The sequence below is a fragment of the Pyrus communis genome, chromosome 1, assembly GCF_963583255.1.
Source record: "Pyrus communis chromosome 1, drPyrComm1.1, whole genome shotgun sequence".
In the NCBI taxonomy this organism is placed as follows: domain Eukaryota; kingdom Viridiplantae; phylum Streptophyta; class Magnoliopsida; order Rosales; family Rosaceae; genus Pyrus; species Pyrus communis.
The window spans coordinates 3,907,981-3,927,281 of NC_084803.1; the positions used below are offsets into that span (position 1 = coordinate 3,907,981).

A 19,301-nucleotide genomic window follows, 5' to 3' on the forward strand; every position below is an offset into this window, starting at 1 on the left:
TAATTAATTAATTTCACTAATCAAAATCAAAGACGTGTTGAGCTGTTACCATTACCATCTCTTTCATTTCTTCTCTCTCCTCTCTCTGTATCTTTCTGTCTCCCTTCTTCTTTTTATTGCTTCCCGGAGTCCTCATTTGCAAGCTGTAAATTGAATGGTAGCGCATTTGGCCTCAGCCCCCACAGGAAAAGTCGCAACCTTTGTTGTTGTTGTTGTTGTTGTTTCTCTCTCCTCAATGACTTTCTCTCTCTAGAATTCCCCACTCTTCTCTCTCTCTCTCTCTCTCTTAACACTCGGCAGCACCGAATTTGGCAATGATTTAGAGACGCCTCGCTCTGCTTTCTCTCCACCACGCGTCCTTCTTCTCCTTCCCCTTCTTTCTCTCTCTCTCTCTCTCTCTCTCTCTCTCTCTCCCCTTCCTTAGTCTCGCTTTCTCTCTCTACATTTCCTGACAATGAGATCAAACTCGTAGCCTTTTCTGCCTTCTGGGTCTCTTCATCTTCAAGCGGTCGAAAAGGGTTTTGGCTCCGACCGAAAAATCGACAAATTTACAAAAAAAAAAAAAAAAAAAAAAAAAAAAAAAATAGAAACGTTGCGGTTCGTTTCTGAGCTGGGTTTCGTGAGATCAGACACCCAGAGGAACTCACACCCATAAAAATGGCGCCCTCCTTCAGCTGGTGGAATAATAATAAAGACACCCACCGCGGCACTCCCGTCGTCGTCAAGATGGAGAACCCCAACTGGTCCATGGTCGAGCTTGAAGGCCCCACCGACAAGGACTTCCTCATCTCCGAGTCGCCTGGTCGGGTCCGTGGCAAAAACGCCAAGCAGTTCACTTGGGTCCTCCTCCTCAGAGCCCACAGAGCTGCCGGCTGCCTCACCTCCATTGGCTCCGCAATGCTGGGCCTCGCATCCGCAATCCGCCGCCGCATCGCCTCCGGCAGGATGGACACCGACGCCGACGTCGAGCCCGCCAGCGTCAGGGAAGTCGAGAACCCGGTCGTCCGGAGCCGGTTCTATTTCTGCATCAAGATGTTCCTGTGGCTGTCGGTGCTCCTTCTGGGGTTTGAGGTGGCGGCGTATTTCAAAGGCTGGCACTTTGGGGCGCCGCATCTGCAGCTGGATTATCTGTGGGCGTCGCCATTGGGGGTTAAGGGCGCATTCGACTGGGTTTATTCGAAATGGGTTTTTTTCCGGGTCGAATATTTAGCTCCGCCGCTGCAGTTTCTCGCCAGTTCCTGCATTGTTCTGTTCATGATTCAGAGCTTGGATAGGCTAATGCTTTGTCTGGGTTGCTTCTGGATCCGGTTCAAGAATATCAAACCGGTCCCAAAAGAAGGCGCTTTCGACCCCGAAACAGGGGAAACCGGTTACTTCCCCATGGTTCTTGTTCAGATCCCCATGTGCAATGAAAAGGAGGTAAATTTACTGAACTTACGATTTTTTGTAGCTCAGTAACTTTTAATTTTACGATTTTTGTGCATTTTGTTCTTGGCTGATTGTAGATTGTTTGGAAAATCAGGTTTATCAGACGTCAATTGCTGCAGTGTGCAATCTGGACTGGCCGAAATCTAAGCTGTTGATTCAAATCCTCGACGATTCGGACGATCCAACGACGCAGTTTCTGATCAAAGAGGAAGTTCATAAGTGGCAGCAGGAGGGAGCCAACATTCTGTACCGGCATCGAGTGATTCGAGACGGATACAAGGCTGGTAATCTCAAGTCTGCAATGCATTGTAGCTATGTCAAAGACTATGAATTCGTGGCGATTTTTGACGCAGATTTTCAGCCCACCCCTGACTTCCTCAAGAGAACAGTGCCTCACTTCAAGGTAAACCCTAATTGGTGCCAATTCTGTTGTTAATCATAATCTATGGGACTTTGATTGAGACTGTTCGAACTGCATTATTGTAAAGATTGTTGCTTTTAATGAGACGAGGCAGTTAATTATTGCGATTAGGATAGCCTTAATTACTAAAATTGGTTAATTATTGAAAATTTCAGGGCAACGATGAACTAGGGCTGGTTCAGGCTAGGTGGTCCTTTGTGAACAAGGATGAGAACCTACTCACAAGGCTGCAGAACATTAATTTGTCATTCCACTTTGAGGTTGAGCAACAAGTGAACAGCGTGTTCATTAATTTCTTCGGTTTCAATGGGACAGCTGGTGTGTGGAGGATAAAGGCGTTGGAGGAAGCTGGTGGGTGGTTGGAGAGGACCACTGTCGAGGACATGGATATTGCTGTTCGTGCCCACCTCCACGGATGGAAATTCATTTTCCTCAATGACGTCGAGGTACTATTTAGTTCTTATTAATCCTTTGTTAAAACTAGTTTACTTCCACTGTTTCAATGGTTGGCTAATGGTTGTTAGTGCTATATCTTCCATGTGCTCAGTGCCAGTGTGAATTACCGGAGTCTTATGAAGCTTACCGGAAGCAACAACACCGATGGCACTCGGGGCCTATGCAATTATTTCGCCTCTGTTTGCCCGCTATTATAAAATCTAAGGTATATATCCTTTTAGTGTTGCTTGTCCCTTTGTTCAATTAAGGTTGTTTTGCAGCTATTGCTTGCCAAGGAATTGTTGTGGATTGCGGTTAACTAATATATATCTTGTTCTTTGCTTGTCGCAGATCAGCATTGGCAAGAAATTCAATTTGATCTTTCTCTTCTTTCTGCTCCGGAAACTTATATTACCCTTCTATTCGTTTACCCTTTTTTGCATAATTCTCCCCATGACAATGTTCATCCCAGAGGCCGAGCTACCAGCGTGGGTTGTATGTTACATCCCTGCCACCATGTCATTTCTCAACATCCTCCCAGCCCCAAAAGCCTTCCCTTTCATTGTTCCTTACCTTCTCTTTGAGAACACCATGTCGGTAACAAAATTCAACGCTATGATCTCCGGCCTGTTTCAGCTTGGCAGCGCATACGAATGGGTTGTCACTAAGAAATCCGGCCGTTCCTCAGAGGGCGATCTCACCTCCTTAGTTGAGAAGCCAAAGCATCAAAGGGGGGTCTCAGTGCCAGACCTTGTTGAAATGAAGGAAGAAATTAGACAGCAGGAGCAAAGGGCTTCCAGGAAAAAGAAGCACAACAGAATATACACAAAGGAGTTGGCATTGGCTTTCCTCCTTCTAACTGCTGCGGCGAGGAGCCTTCTGTCTGCTCAGGGTATCCACTTCTACTTCTTGTTGTTTCAGGGAGTATCGTTCCTGCTGGTCGGTTTAGACCTAATTGGCGAACAGGTAGAATAAAAAGGGAAAGCAATAAACTTTCATAGCGATATATGGCCGATTGGGACACAGACAAGCCGGGGTGGTAACCGTATCTAAGTAGAACAACCCAGAGAGAAGACTCCTTGGGAGAAGGCCGTCGAGAGGGCTGAGAGTGTTGCTCTCTTTCCTGTTTGTCCTCCACCCTCCAGACTCCCTCCACCCGGAAGAACAAGAATAGTTGTGCTATAAACGGAGAAAGGATGTCATCTATGAGAAAAGTACAGATGAGAATTAGTGATGCATGTTCATTGTTTGTTATTTTTTTTTTTTTTAAATTTTTTTTTCATTCTTTTGTTTGTAGTCATTCTTTTTGTAAGAAAATCTGTTTCTTCAAACATCAAAACACAAGCTACTTTACAATTTCAAAGGCAATCTTCTTGATGCTTTACTCTGATCATGTATAAATGGTAATTTGTTTCTTTCTCTTGTGAAATTTTGCAATTTCAATTGAAGGTTAAGCACCTAACATTGGAGGAAAACCTTTTCTGTAGATGTCGTTTATTCAATCCAAATGTTAGAAATATAATTCTACATATCAAACAACGCCATATCAGGTTGGACCAGGCCTGCAAATTGGTATCAAACTCACTGTTTCATGAAAGTCAAATTTAAGACCTCATTTGCAAGTAGAGATAAATACTGCTACTAGACCGTCGTAAGGGCAGCGAGGCCGTATCACTCTCTTGAATCCTCACAATTTAGAGACCCAGAGACAATAAGATGAGATGAACAGAAGTGATGCATTGAGTCCGGTGGTGTTTGGTTTCTTACCCTAAAATTGCATCATCTAAATTTGCTGGTATCGCATCAGAAAGCATAAAATCTGTACTTTCAAGGCAATGATTTGCGTTTTCTATTTCTGCACCTTCTTTCTGTTATTCTCTTTCGATTTATTTAATCTGACACGTAGAAGAATCGAATCCATAGGAAGAAAAGACGATGCATGGCAAAGATTTGGAAGAGGTTCCACTTAAAACAAGAATAATTGCTTTGCTTTTATACAACACAAAAATATCTATCAAAAATTAGTTTGGACCACAAAACTGAAACTGCTATGCTTTTTCTTCCTGGGTCACAAAGGCTGGTGGCAAAAATATGCACAAATAGAGCCGCTCTGAACCTGCTATAAGTCGGTTTTTATTTTTTATTAAAGTTTATAACCAGTTCTATTGATGCATTAAATTGACAACCGGAACTTGCAGAAACATAACTCGTAATTTATTGCAAGGGAAATGGAGATTTTTGAGAGGAAGCTACATGAATATCAGAACAAATCTGTTACTCCTTTCATGATGCAGCAATCTACAAAAACAATTGTTTCACAGTTTTTCCCCCCAAAATAAAACCCTAAGAAAGCTTCAAGCAAAGTCCTATTTCTACAAACACCAACCAACAAAGCTTCATCACCAATCAAACCTCTTGCCTTGTTGTCTCATTATACACATCTTTTGTAATATAACAAAAGTCATCTTCTTCTGCTAAAAATTCGAAGAACAAACAATTAGGAACGAGAGAGCCTATACAACCGAAATAACCTTTTCTTTCCCGCTTTTCTTCTTCTCTAGCTGTGTCAAGTACAGTTAACCGAAAATTTGAATTATCCTTCGGGTGGGAGTAGACCATAATCTGTTCTCAATCTTATAGCTCTGGTTTCAAGCGGCCTGCGGAACATTATATCGTGTCAGGGTTAGAGGAATGCTAAGACAGAAGAACTTTGAAAGTGATTTGCAAACATGAATTTGGGTTATTTACCATTTTGTCCCATATTGTCAATAGCTGAACTAGAATCAAAACCCATATGGAAAAGACCCTGGAGCTCATTGTCTAATACATTCTGGAAAATCACATGCATTAGTTCAACCAATGTTTCGACAAGCAAAAAGGAATGATTTGAAGTCTCTCAATTCAAATTACCTGAGGCAAGGAAGGAAATTGTGGAGCTGAAGTTAGCAAACTTGGCAAGTTTCCATGGAACATACCGGGAGGGTATGGGTGAGGAGAGCCGATTCCAGGACTAAACCCGAAGATAGCTCCACCGCCACTCCGTGAATTAAGAATCTACAGAAAAGGCAAACCAAGATAAAGTTCAATACATTCACAAATAGTTTTGTTGTAATTGACAAAATTGTTAAGTAATACTAGCATTTTATGAACTTACGTCTTTGGATAGAATCCGTTCAATATCAATGTTGAGTTCTGGATTCACCGTCGCAAGTTTCATTGATAAAAACTGAAACATTAAAGAAAGCAAACCTTCACTGAATCATACAGCATTTCAGGGGTAGACAACCACGGTACTAAATTTCACAATCATGCACACGGACACGGTTATCTAGTTTCAGCTTTCAACTAGCAGAAATAGCAGTACAACTATAAACTTAGTGGTTTAATTTTTTCTACAAAACACGGAAGTAGTTCCTCATTTTAGACTGCAGAATATCATACCTCAACTTGCTGTTGCAGAGACTGCACATAATTGATGATCTCATCAAGCATTACAGCCTTCCCAGTAATCTAGCAAAGTGATTGGTTATTAAATTGATCAGTATTCTATATATACATAAGAGATTACTCATAAAACTGACCAACTCCGAAACATATTGATACCTTATTGCATCCTGGAACAAGTTCTTGAAGCAATCTCATCCGCTCGCTAATCTTTTCTCTTCTTACCTGCAAGCAGAAACTTATATTGCTTCAATAAACTAATTGAAAAGGAAATTTTCATGAAAATTTGGTACGTATATATATATATATATATATATAGTAATGAGAATGCACCCTTTCTGCGAGGCTATGACTATTTGTAGCCTGGCCCCTTCGGGCTCTAACATGAATGTAACTGTCTTTTGGATCTCCGCTTTGAGAATTTTCTTTAGCCTGTCTGCCCATCTGCTTACCGCGCAAACTTGCAGCTGCGTTTTCTTCAGTTTTTGCTTTCTTCTCATCTTGTTCTTTCAGATAATCAGAGCTCTCCCCAGACATATCCTTGTTAAGTTCCCCATCAACATTCTGATTCAGATAACAAAGAGATTAACATCACCGGGATAGATAATCAATAAAAAACTTACACAAATTCAGCATAGCAATTTACCTTATTTGGACTGAATGCAGAGTTGGATTCGGGAACTCGTTTCCTTCTCTTTCCATTCGGCGAAGATCCTAAAGCACTCTCTTCAGAAATTTGGCGATCATCGTGCGATTGGGCACCGACTGTTAAAGTGCCCCCCTCCCTGTTCCGGTTATAGTTCGGAGGACACCCAGGTTTAGCAATCTGGCCACACTCAGAGACACCAAAAGAACCAACCATTTCTGTGAAGCTCCCACTTCCAAAACATGGAGGAAGCTTTGGCACCATCCCAGCATAGCTTGAATCAGATGGATATTGAACAAGGTGGGAGGTGCTACTCATTCCCTGATTCTCCATCGCAAAGGGGTAAGGTGGATTGGGAAATTCGCCGTGGGAAACACCCGTAGAACTGCCAAAATTATCACTCTGACTCAATGAAACAATTGGATCCCAAGCAGAACCAAAGAAAGGGTCAGCCCCATTTGACGGCTTAAACATGGACACAGAACTCATCGCCATTCTCGAAACCTTTTCGGGCAGCGGATTCGTGTTCATCCCGGACGATGGACAGTTTAGGCTCCCATCATTTCTATGCTGAAACCCTACATCCTCACTGTCATGACCTTCCATTTTCTGAACTCAGAAGTTCTAATCCTCCAAAACTACGGAGTCCTCCTCCACCAACCTATATGTTATTCAAATGACAAAAGAAATCTAAGAAACTAAAGGGAAAGTGGATGGCTTTGACCAAAGTTGACTGGTGATATCTTGCAGACTCAACAAGGAACAAGTAACGTTTACAGCTTTATAGACCTGAGAGGGTGCTAAAGCAACAGATGCCTCTTGTTGCAGCATCCCATGGACACAAAGTGAGAGGATAAATCCAGTGTACCAGGCATAAAATCTTATGCTGCACCACCCTACTGACCTCAAAAACCCTAGGATCAAGCTTCTAGTGCAGGGAAGGGAAAAATAAACAAAAGAAAATGCTCCCCACAGACAAGAAAAGTGAACCTTTCAGAGCATAAAGTAGGACATGGACAAACAATGACATTAGCAAAGCAACAGCTCACCAGACTAACAAAAAGAAAGCAGATTCCCTTTCTCTTTATGTATATGAGAGAGAGCTAAATTTTCAATTTTTTTTTTTAATCCTCAGCTCAATCAAACATCAATCTGATTGATGGAAAAGGGGGCTTTGAATCTCTTCAAACTATGACCAAAATTGGGGAGAAGGAGAATCTCTCCAAGCTTCAAGCAATCGAATATTATAATAATAATAATAATATATAATAAAAATGGCTGCCAAATTACCTATCAGGAAATAACAACTAGCTCTTGCAAGTTTTGAATCAAAAGCTAGAAGCCTAGAAACTGAGAAAAAGGAAAGTTGCAGAACCCCTTTTAAGATATTCTCGGATGGGTACTCCAAGAAAGACCATCAAATATATGCTTGAATTGTGAAGGAATAGAAAATGGGCAGGGTTTTAGCTCAGTCCCTGAATTGTGTTTTTGATTTTACCTCCAAAAGAATCAAATCTTGGTCAAATTTAACAGGAAAATCTCAGTTCACCAATTGGGTATTTTGTACAAACAGCAAAAGAAGCATCAAGTTTCAAACTTTTTATATAGATCACACACACAACGACACAATGCAGCAGAGAGAGAGAGAGAGAGAGAGAGAGAGAGAGAGAGAGAGAGAGCTATGGAGCTATGGAAAAAAAGAGTGAGACTTTGCTTACCTGCACAAGTTCACAGATGACATGTATGATTTTAAAAGAACCAGAAATAACCACTGCCAACTGCTCTGGTTGGAAAAATTATTACAGAACCTAATCCCTCCCTCTCTCTCTCTCTCCTTCCACACTTTACTCTCTTGTAATTTCTCTCTCTCTCTACTTTGAGCTTTCTTTGCCTGCAATTTTCCCAATACAATAATGCTTTCCCTCTGTTTTCCTTTGGGAATTAAAAAATTGGAGAGGTTCTTCTCTTCAAGGCCAAGTTTGCCTGCTTCCCATCTTTGACATACTTTAAAAAAAAAATTACTGACACATTTGCCAACCATTCCAAGAGACCTCTCTTTGCTGTTACACACTCATTTTTCTCAGTGCCAACTAACCCAATAACCCCCTTTCATTTCTTTTGAGAAGAAACTCATTATGCTCCTAACCTCCATCATCCTTCCATCTGCATCATTGCACATCAATTCTAATTCCTCTGGACCCCACTTCCAAATCAATCCCCCCTTCTCCCCCATTGGATTTCTGATTTTTTTTTTTTTTTTTCCTTACCTTCCTTTTTCATTAGACTATATTTACAAATCGAATTCAGCTATCCAATGTGTTAGTCAAAGTAATTTGATATGCAATTACTTGCCAGTCATGGGTATTGATTAGACCTAAGATTTTTCACTTAAACACTTTATAGTAATATGAATAATAATATTATTTGATGCTTGGTGGGCCCCGCTTTGACAGGTGTGCGCTTCTAGGGGACCACATTGAGAGTGTTAAGCCGGGGATGCGTGACAGAGACTAAAATCTCAAAGTTTTCCTTAAATTAATCTAATATTAGTTGGTGGTACTGGTATATTTTGTTTGTTTTTTTTTTTTTTTTTTTTTTGAGCTATTCATCAATTTATCCCAGAACTTGTAAGGGTTGGTCAATTTTCCCCTTCAACTCTTATAATTAATCAATTTCCCTCTCAACTTTAATTTTGGTCAATTTTCTCATTCAACTCTCATAATTAGTTAATTTGCACCATACTGTTAATTTTTTTAATTTTTCATCTATTATTCCATTAAGTAGGTATCCGCATGACTGCCTTTAAGGGGCAAAAAAGTCATTTTCCCTACACCTTCTATCTTCTTCATTTTCTTCGAACTTTCTCTTCTTTTTCCTTTTCTCCAAGACGAGCCTGTGACTACCGCCAACGCCTCCCTCCTCTACTGTTTGTAGCTGCCCACACCCCGTCGCCTCCTCCCTCAGCCTCGTCTACCTCTGGTAAGGTGTAGGGAAACCTACTTAACGGAAAATGACAGTAAGGTGCAAATTGACTTTTTTTGCCCTTCAAAGGCAGTCATGTGGATACCTACTTAACAAAAAAATAGATGGAAAACTAAAAAAATTAATAGTAGGGTGCAAATTGACTTTTTTTTGCCCTTCTAAGGCAGTCATGCAAATACCTACTTAATGGAAAAATAGATGGAAAATTTAAAAAATTAATAGCAAGGTACAAATTGACTAATTATGAGAGTTGAGGGAGGAAATTGACCAAAATTAAAGTTAGGGGGGAGGGGGGTGGGTGAATTGGCCAATAATTACAAGTTTAAGGGGTAAATTGAAGAATACGTCTTTTTCTTAACTTTGGAGGGTTTTTGAGTCCGTGAGTGGTGAGGAAGGTAAGGAATAACGGAATCTAATCATGAATTGACCTCCTTGTCCTGGTACGGTTATCCAGCTGTACTAGTATTATTGCCTGTTTAAAGCTTCTTACTCTCTTAATCCAAGTACTTAACAAACCTGGTCAAACAAAATTATCTGGTCAAACATCCTCCTCCTCCTAGGCCTGGTTGCGATCTTGCTGGAAAAACTACAAATTTATTCCGAATTTAGCGGCTAATTTGATCCCAAGTCGTAATCCCCTACACCCTATAAATGAGTCCTAAAATATTCATTAATTAATAATCCAGGAGTACATATTTGAGAGGATGAATTTAAGTTGGTTAGGTTAATATATTTTATACGCGTTTAAATTCAAATCGTTCTTTTTAAATTAGGCTAACAACGGTAAAATAAGGAACTTTTGAATGAGGTCACTTGATAGCTCCCTCCATATCATTTCAACAATTTTTCGCTTGAGTCATGACACCTTTTCGATGGGTTTGGTGATTGATAACATTAAGCAATTGCTGAATTAGATCAATGGAGATTATGAAGCCTATATTGGTCATGCTGTGTAATATGTCATTTTTAAATTGTATTTAGTGAAAGCAGGGGGGGAGGTTGGTTTTACAATAAGCACTTCAAAGCAAATATAAATTGTTAGATACGATGATATGGATGGTACACCAAATTGATCAACGTGAGGACTCACATTGGGTTTCATTGTTTGAGAGAGTGATTAATTATACTAAACATTTTACTCCTAACATATGTAGTCTAAAAGTCTCCATCGGTTGGTACAAATGTACCGTTGTATCAAAAGCATCTCGTGAATGAATGCATCCAAAACCATGAGAATGATATTCTCTCAAAATTGGGATTCAGACTATTTGATATCTCACAGTTTAACTCTAATTATCGTGCCAATATTATAAAATATTTTGTCAAAAATGTGTGGTGATTGAAAATCTATAAATCATCACATTTTTTAGAGAGTATTTTTAGCATTTCTCATATAACTATTCCACCCCATCTTATTTTAAGATCAATATAGCTTCCATTTAATCTAATCAATGTTTTCATCTGACAAAAAAGAAAAAATTAAGAGCTTTAATTTAGTTTCGCCAGCTCTGCTTGAAGATAAACAAACCACAGATTTGATTCAATTCAGCCAACTTCCTCATGAAAATGTTTCAAATTCCAAAACCCCACAATGAAATGTTTTTTTTTCTCCCTAAACAGAGTAGAATTGATTATAAATTGATCACAACAATTCACCTTTAGCAGTTTGCAAATATGAGTTAGATCGCTTAATCATTATTACAACAGTTTAAACTACACATTGTAGAAAACAAAATCAAATTCATTTGAGAGAAATTTTAATGTTTGTCCCGCACGTATATGTGAATTGATCCTGATCATTTATGAAGAAACACACAATGCATTAACGGACAAGATCAGTCATTACAAACAGATGATTGTCCGAGATACACTAGTGAGCCCAACCCTTGAAAGTATGAGAGGGCATTCGACCCCAACAATTGTTGCACGTGTTGTGTTATACATAAAATAAGTAAACAACCAAAATTAAACAAGTAAAGAACCAACATTATTATTAAGTTAATAATAAAAGTTAAATTAAAGCACAACCAAAAAGACATTTAATTGAAGACTAATTAGAGAGAGAAATTGGTCCTAATAAGGTATCACGCGTGCGGCAGCATTCAGGACCTCTGGTGGGTCTTAATCTCAGAAGAAGCAGCAGCATAGATGTGGATTTGTGGTGGTCCTGCCCTCATTAGCAATGATGGGGTTGATACCTAAGAGAAGACGAATCTTACAAGATTTAGCATCCATTGATTAGAAATTTCTAAACCCCAAGTTATCACTCTAATTAAAAACTCTAACCTTTGCTTTAACTTAGTTCACAGCCCATGCTTGAAAGGTTTATGCTTTTAAAGAAGCTTTTCCCTTCTTTACCAAACAAAAAAATGATGCCACCCCTCCTTTTCCAAATTGCATAAAGCTCTACTAATTGCATATGGGAACTCATTAAAAATACTTATTTGGTGTACATAGCCTATTTGATAACTAGTAATGTTAGATTGAAACACTCGAAGAGTTTAAATATAAAGAAAACTCATAATTTATGAATTATTTATGTGCGATACAATAATAGTATGATGTATGAGATATTTTAGCATATAACTGATCGAGAGTACGTGTATCTCCTTATTAGTATATTTCTCATCACGTGATATTGACATTCATGGATAGACCAAAGATTTCGTCTTTGAAAAAGCCTGGTGGGTTCAAAATAGGCTAAATGGAAGTGTTTTTTTTTTTTTTGTTGGGGGGGGGTGCAGATGATCAAATTAATAATATTAGCCCATACATTGATAGGGATTCGTACTGTAAGCTTAAATAAGTTAATGCCACGTGGGCGGACATCCATAATTGATTTTATGTAAGTCCGACCATGGTGATATGTTCACATAATCAGAGAGATATTAGAGAAGTGATACATGTCTCTTATTGTATTTAAGAATTTCCAAATTCATAGTTTTTTTCTTAATTAAGTTGTTTTAAGTGTTTCTTTTTATACTATGAAACACAGTTTTGAAGAACATTAATTCTTGTATTATATTAATTAATGGGTGGTTGGAGATTTTGCTATGAAACACAATTTTGAACTCGTGAAGAACAGTTTAAACAAATAGAGGCAGCAGTAGTAAAATTCAGTGGATGATGGAGATTAGAGAAACTAAATCCACATTGGAATTAATTAAGAATCCCCAAAACTCCATATATCTTCCAATGAAAATAGCGAAGCATGCGCAGCAAGAGAAGTAATCATCATCCTGATTTAGCTATGATGCATGCATGCCTTGGTCTTTACGATCATTTAAAATGTTTCTTCAAACAATGAGAAACAGTTTTCTGCAGGCAGGCAGCCACTCGAAACTTGCTGCATCTTTTACGTGTGGAAGTACTAAACTAGACCAATTGAAATTGATGGCCTAACTAAACATGCATTTAGGCCCTACCACACCAACACAATAATCAAATGATGGGTTTATGTTCATTTTATCTCTTCTAAGTAAGAACGGCTACTAGTTTGGATTGACTTGTAAGTACGAACGGTTATTTAAATCTTGATCAATGGATAATTGATTAAGAAAATAAAAGTAAGAAATCAAGATGTACATGCATAGAATATACAAGAGTATACTACAACAAACTCGTTGTGATTGACATGTAAGTATGTAAGAATGACTGGCTACTTACATCTTAGTTATTAGATCCTTGATCAGGGACTTAACCCAAAAACATCATGACGTGTGGCTACACTAAAACATGGTAGAACATTCATGGAAGGAGCCAAGCATTTTCTGGAAGGAAATGAAGGAGCATATGAAACTTGCATTGACCGCTGACGGAAAAGATTCATGTATCGAACGTATAATGATGAATTCAGAAGCTAGAAGTTGCAGCAGCAGAATAGGTACTTGTTGTCTCAGCGTCTGCAGGTCACAAGACTTGCGGCAGATTTTATTCTTCTGAAAAGAAGGAAGTGTCTGCTATCAAAATCTATGGAGTCAGTCAGTTAATAGGAACATAATTTCGCGTTGCAGTCTAGCCCTCGACCTCTCCAACCTATATACTATCACTATTCCCCCATGTGAATATATCATAGTTCTTGACAAATGAACACAGAGAGAATATATCCCTATATCATCGCCTTTTGATTTGGCGTCGCCTGCACATATTGCGGTGAAATATAGATATATATTATACTCCTTTTCACTTCATTTGTTTAAACCACAACGGAAATTTTTTGTCACGGATTCATCTTGTTCTTTCCTATTGACTGTCATAGAGGGCTTTATGTTTTGTGTCGTTTTTTCTTTTGATGCATAGTTTATTTGTGCACATAATAATGATACATCGGTTAAACGCTCTCTAATACATATGAGCATATACAATGTTAAGACTTATTTTTTTAAGAGAGTGTATTAGTAAGTCTGTCTATCATCTTTGCGTGTACTAATAATATAATTGTACTTTGATTGGTGAGTTTTGCAACCAATAGTCCTGCAATTTCACATGTTAGTAAAAAAGTTGTAGCGGCCAACATTATGATTCCATACAGAAATCCAACATTTATGTTGTTTTTCATCGTTTTTGATAAAATTGGTATCGAAAAGAGGAGCGAATCAAAAACAGGACGTGAGCTATAAGCTTCTTACACCAAACAAATAGAAGGTAGAAATTCCAAAGTGGTATATGCATGGATCCAGTTCCTCTACGTTTTCTTTTTATACTGGTTAAATCTTAATTTTAGGATGAAACATATATGTATTTGTATCGTGCTCAGGTCCAAAATTACGTCGTAAAAATAAGATCAAATTGTAGCCCAATTTCATCTAACGATGAGGAAGGCCAAGGGAACTCCCAGCCCAAGTAGGTGGTGAGCATGTATAGTGAATCAGTGATAGCCCATTACACAGTTCAAATAATTTTTTGGGCCACAAGTTCTATCGAGACTTGTAATCAATCGTAGGACCCAGAAAAAAAAGGTAAGAAAGTATAGAGCCAAGCCCTCAAGATTTTTAGCCCACTACAATTCATTATGGACCCTATTTTGTTGTGCTAAATAGGTCTCAAGATTAAACTCCAATAGAGATCAAGCGATGAAGCTTATCCCCGATGTCTCCATGACCGACTTTCAGCTCGTTATTTTCAGGTCATATCTAAGTGCATATCAGAGTACTCGTGGCAATTGGCCCTAACAGGATGCCCGCCACAATTCACATTTCATGCAATTTGTTGTTCTCGAACGATTAGTGCACTATAAGGGTGGGATATTCAAATATAAATGGCGAGCGAGAACACATTATTCTAGCCAACTTATGCACGCTCAAAATTTACAGAATTTTTTGAAATTGTTCACTTTAATAAAAAAAAACTACGTTTCTACACTAAAAAGTTAAACATGATATTATTTACGTTACCATTTATTTTGCTCTTATCGTTAAAATTCAAAAATTTAAAAATTTTTTCGTTAATTTCCCCTACAAGAATATGAGAAGCAAATCACTTAGTAGCTAACAGTAACAGCTATATCTGCAGGAGATATCAGAAAAGAGCAAGCAGGAAACTTTGGCAGTAAGTGGTATAAAAACAAAGAACAAAACAAATCAGCCAGCAACAAACCATAAGGAAGTGATTGCGGGTAAGATACTGTGACAGTGACAATGCAAAGCAAACATTAATGTTTGAAGGGCCCACCTGCAAAATTTGCAAAATCCAATTTTTTCTTTAGTTTCCATCTCAGGGTCCAGCTATTTTGACTATACGGTAGTAGCCTAGTAGAGTAGGGGTTGTAAATTGTAGAACAAAAGAATAAAAATTAATTTTATTAATAAATTAGATTTGCTAAAAGAAGTAATTCAGTAAAAATCACATTAATCTGGTGAGCCACATTTAAGTCTGAGAGGCTCCGAGAAGTGTGGGCCAAGATGAAGATGAGGAAATCAATAAGGCTCCATCTACTCTCTTAAATTTGAAAGTAATAATATTGCTACTGACATGTATATGTTCTATGCATGCTGCATAAATTGCAGCCAAGCATGTAGTGAATCTTGAACACCTAAGTTTGTACGTGCACTTTGCCAGTTCGAGTGGTTAATAACGTAGATTCTTACACCGATGTCATGTATTCAATTTTAGATTTTCTGCTTAGAAAAAGAAACAATAGTACATCTCTATAGACTAAATGACTTCTTATGATTGTTAGATGTAAAGGCAAATGTTAATTAGGTTTGTTGGTCGGTAAATTATGAGATTCAACCTTCTGAACCCCATCAGCTAATCTTGGCCGCAATTCAATTGAGCGGTAAAAAAGTATTTCTCCAGTTGGCTATACAATATGTCCACTCATTACATGCAAGTTAAAATATCCATACTCGTACTTTATGATACCACATTGTAAAAAATATATAGATTCAGAGCTTTATCATCGGTTTTAAGTTGGCATCTCTCAGTTGTAAGCTAATGAGGTCACATGAGGATTGGAACATAGATATGCATGGCTGGTCCCAAATTGACAATCAAACAACTAGAAAGTTGAAACATACTAGATTGGACAGAGAGTACGTGGTCCAAACCAAAACCCAAAACCCTAACAAGTTCAGTGTTTTGAGGTTGAAGTTGGATAAAAATTAAAAATCTATGGTTTTGTAGGTCTCCTTGGGAGAAACAGGTGTCCTTGAGAGGGAGCAATGAGCATCGAGTATGGACTATATTTATCCCATTAAATCAATTATTAGCAGAAAATGGTTTGCCAGGGCTCCTTTCGTTTAGTCCCAGAAATATTGCCATTCTTATTAGACAATCACAGAACCTGAGATAGGTCACCATCCAATGAGCTGTAACCTGTAAACCTGCAGTTTATAATTTACAGAAGTTCTACAAAAATTTGGGGACCATTTTTACTTGTTTTTTTGTATATTTGTAGGATTACATGTTTATAGGACATTGCCCACATCTCAAACTACTTTGAGGATCTTTCTCTCAGGCCACCACCATGGATCTTGGATCTATATTTTATAAGATAAATGTGCTCAATGATCTGAGCGTATTCCATTTGATGTTTTTATAGAGATTACAAGTAGTATTTGGATGAAGAACAAACTCTTCAAATCAAGGATAATTTACAGATAATACAAAAGATAAATAACCTATTTAAAATCAAAACACTTGCAACAGATAAGGTTTATCTCAGCCTTCCTGTTTACTGATTTGGTTGCGATATTCAGGGAATGTTGTGGCGGGAACCGTTGAATTCAAACTTGGTTTATCTACGTAAAGCATTGTAATTTACATGTTATGTAGACTTTCGCAAAATGCACATAACTATTCCATCTTGTACGTGGTCGTGTTTGACAAATAAGATGTAGTCTTCTTTCGTTCAATGGACATGAATTCTATGTATAAAACCAAATAACCAATGTTATAGCAAAGATTGCTAAGAGTATGAATCCCACATTGGGAAAATAAAGAATTTTTTATATGCTTATAAGTAATTTGACTACTCTCTATATTGCAAATTGATTTGATTTATGATCCAACCTCAACTTTAAATTTTGAAATATATTAGAGCAATTAAGATTGGCAGTGATAAAGCTTCCATATCAGTAAAGTATACTGAATAAGAAATACAGCAGATATAAACTGATGAGTTTAAAGCCCAGAACTCTTCTGCCTAAAGTTGCATGGAACTCATTGAAAAAAGTTGGAAGGAACTGGTTGAAAATTTAATAAACTTGTGTACGTGTAATTTTTCTTCTTTTTTGTTACTTTTTGGGGGCTCGTCTTACAGCACTGCGCAAGATATATATGTTACCACTGATGCTGCCAAAGTCCTTCAATCCCTTCTGTGACAAAATTTGAGTTTTTACTCATGGCATATGCCTTGCAGACAAGATTTAACCAATTGTACCATACATTTTTTGTGTATTTACGTGATTTATGACTTGAACTAGGCCACCTCATGTTATCACCAACTTATATATATATATATATATATATATATATATATATATATATAGATATATATATAGATATTCGGTTCTCATCTGAACAAGGGAATTAATTGTTTGGAAGCCAGTTGTACAACTTTAGGTGTATCTTTATTTTATGTACTACAATTAAAGATGTTAAAAGTCTTCCCGTCTAACTTCTTGAAACTTATATATCCATTAGGATTGCATTCATATGGTTACACTATCTATATTATATATGTCTCATTCGAGAACAAGAGAGAGCTTGTATGTAACCGATTGTATATCTAGAGTATGTATCTCTCTCATTACGTAATATATATAACTTAAGGTGGCTAAAAATCTCAACTTGTTGATACTTATTTACCTACTTGAACCACAAATCACGTTATTTTGTCTAGTTAGTAGTTATATAGGTCTCATTCACGAATGAAAAAGTTTGTATTGTAACCGACTGTATATCTAACGTATGTATATCTCTTTCATTATGTAATATAACCGAAGGAGCTAAAAGCCTCCGAATTTAACTTCTTGTTGAAACTCATTTACATACTATGGTCACTTTCACATGGTTTTACTGTCTATGCTATCTTGGTACCATGTACTTTTTCTCTCCAATTAGATCTGCATGCAAGGAAGGATCCAGCTCGTACGCAGTTAAGATGAACAGAAAATTACGATTATTTTCTCCTATCCAACCTGTACACAACAAGCTGGTAATCATATCTGTTGACTAAGCTGAAAAAAGGTTGAAGAAAATGTGATAAGTGGTGCTTACTTTTCTGTAAAAAGGAACAATAAACCCTAATTGCTTTCAATCTTTTCCCACAAAACAGGCTTTTAATCTTTTGACCATTGAACTCGTTACTCATTTTCTAACAAAAATAAAAATAGAAACCAGTAACTGTCAGTTGGTTTAAATTTTTTTTGTTACGTAAGTTGTTTACTTCTTACATGTAGTCAGAGATATATTATAATTACATGTACCATGTTCTTCTCTTTGATATCTCTTCCTTTTCACGTTCAGTTGCTATTGTTTGCTTAGCGCTTATATTTCTAAGTTTATAAATGCTCGTAAAAATAAGAGTTCGACTATTACTATGCTCTAGGAATTTTATTTTTTTATCTTGGCTTAACCTTCCCGCTTTTCCGGCACAAATCCCTCATTGCACCTTTTATCATATGAACCCTAATTGGTCAAGATTGCAATCGAGCTCAAACGTGTGGAATGCCATGATACCAACCACTTACCACTGCAAGTGCAAACGTACGTGTGGAATGATTAGTCATACAATTTTATTTTAATTATTAAGCATCCACATTGCATACCACGACATGGAATAGCTTTTACATCCAAAAATTCTCTTTGGATTACAGCAAGAAGTGTGATTACAAAAGCTAAAGAAATTTTCATCTCGTATAAGTGCTTTTGCAAAAAAGAAATAGCGGACCAAGTGCTTACTAATTATGAGCCATTAAATCCTAAAATATAAGCCAAACTAAAGTCTTGATATCCAAGAATCTCTCCCATCCTTTTTTGAATAATGGGGAGGAATATTTGTTTGCCTTTGTGGAAAGCTCAAGTAAGAAAATAGTGTATTTTTGCTCACCAACCTGGCAATACATTTACCATTTTATTTATTATTATTGGATGATTTTAAATTTTAAGATTTGTGTGTATCTAATACATAGATATTGAAATTTAATTCACTCAACAATGATAAATAAGGGGTTGGACATCATCATCATTTGAGGTTAGTGAACAAAAATATTCCCATAAAAAAAAAAAAAGGGAGTTGTAATCATGGTGTTACGTAGATTGAGGAACATGGATTAGATAGTTGAGTCAGAGCAAAGGACTTTAAACTCTTTTTTTTGCATTATTGGAGAACATTGAGCTGGTTTTGTACTTACGAGTTAGGAGGACCTTTTTTACGAGTTAGGAGAACATTATGGAAGGGCCACTTCTAACGTTGCATGCATCATTTCATAATTTCATTGC

At 37.4% G+C, this 19,301-nt stretch overlaps 2 protein-coding genes across 4 annotated transcripts; one reads left to right on the forward strand and one right to left on the reverse strand.

The window, feature by feature from the left end:
* Positions 1-192: 192 nt before the first annotated feature.
* LOC137744972 (probable xyloglucan glycosyltransferase 12) lies at positions 193-3,702 on the forward strand. The gene is made up of 5 exons (XM_068484811.1): positions 193-1,419; positions 1,523-1,831; positions 2,005-2,295; positions 2,397-2,510; positions 2,636-3,702. The coding sequence occupies exons 1-5, from the start codon at positions 658-660 to the stop codon at positions 3,257-3,259; spliced, it is 2,100 nt and encodes a 699-aa protein (XP_068340912.1). The 5' UTR covers positions 193-657; the 3' UTR covers positions 3,260-3,702.
* An 840-nt stretch (positions 3,703-4,542) lies between these two features.
* Positions 4,543-8,567, reverse strand: LOC137744798 (transcription factor bHLH74-like). 3 transcript variants are annotated; one of them, XM_068484600.1, is made up of 9 exons: positions 8,093-8,567; positions 6,375-6,759; positions 6,062-6,292; positions 5,888-5,953; positions 5,726-5,794; positions 5,439-5,510; positions 5,195-5,338; positions 5,033-5,114; positions 4,543-4,941 (listed from the first exon to the last, which is right to left on the reverse strand). In XM_068484600.1, exons 1-9 carry the CDS (start codon positions 8,413-8,415, stop codon positions 4,919-4,921), a joined length of 1,395 nt encoding a protein of 464 aa, XP_068340701.1. In that variant the 5' UTR covers positions 8,416-8,567; the 3' UTR covers positions 4,543-4,918. The 3 variants fall into 3 exon arrangements, with proteins under 3 accessions (XP_068340701.1, XP_068340708.1, XP_068340716.1); XM_068484607.1 differs by having other exon boundaries at positions 6,375-7,035; positions 8,093-8,562; XM_068484615.1 differs by lacking the exon at positions 8,093-8,567 and having other exon boundaries at positions 6,375-8,057.
* Positions 8,568-19,301: the final 10,734 nt, after the last annotated feature.

Bases quoted from the DNA above. Each gene is read 5' to 3' on its own strand.
- LOC137744972 (XM_068484811.1), top strand. From the start codon at position 658: ATGGCGCCCTCCTTCAGCTGGTGGAATAATAATAAAGACACCCACCGC. The intron at 1,420-1,522 runs GTAAATTTACTG...TTGGAAAATCAG, and splicing joins CCATGTGCAATGAAAAGGAG to GTTTATCAGACGTCAATTGC. The intron at 2,511-2,635 runs GTATATATCCTT...TGCTTGTCGCAG, and splicing joins CCGCTATTATAAAATCTAAG to ATCAGCATTGGCAAGAAATT.
- LOC137744798 (XM_068484600.1), bottom strand. From the start codon at position 8,415: ATGGTTGGCAAATGTGTCAGTAATTTTTTTTTTAAAGTATGTCAAAGA. The intron at 5,511-5,725 runs GTATGATATTCT...TTAATGTTTCAG, and splicing joins CTCTGCAACAGCAAGTTGAG to TTTTTATCAATGAAACTTGC. The intron at 5,339-5,438 runs GTAAGTTCATAA...CCTTTTCTGTAG, and splicing joins AACGGATTCTATCCAAAGAC to ATTCTTAATTCACGGAGTGG.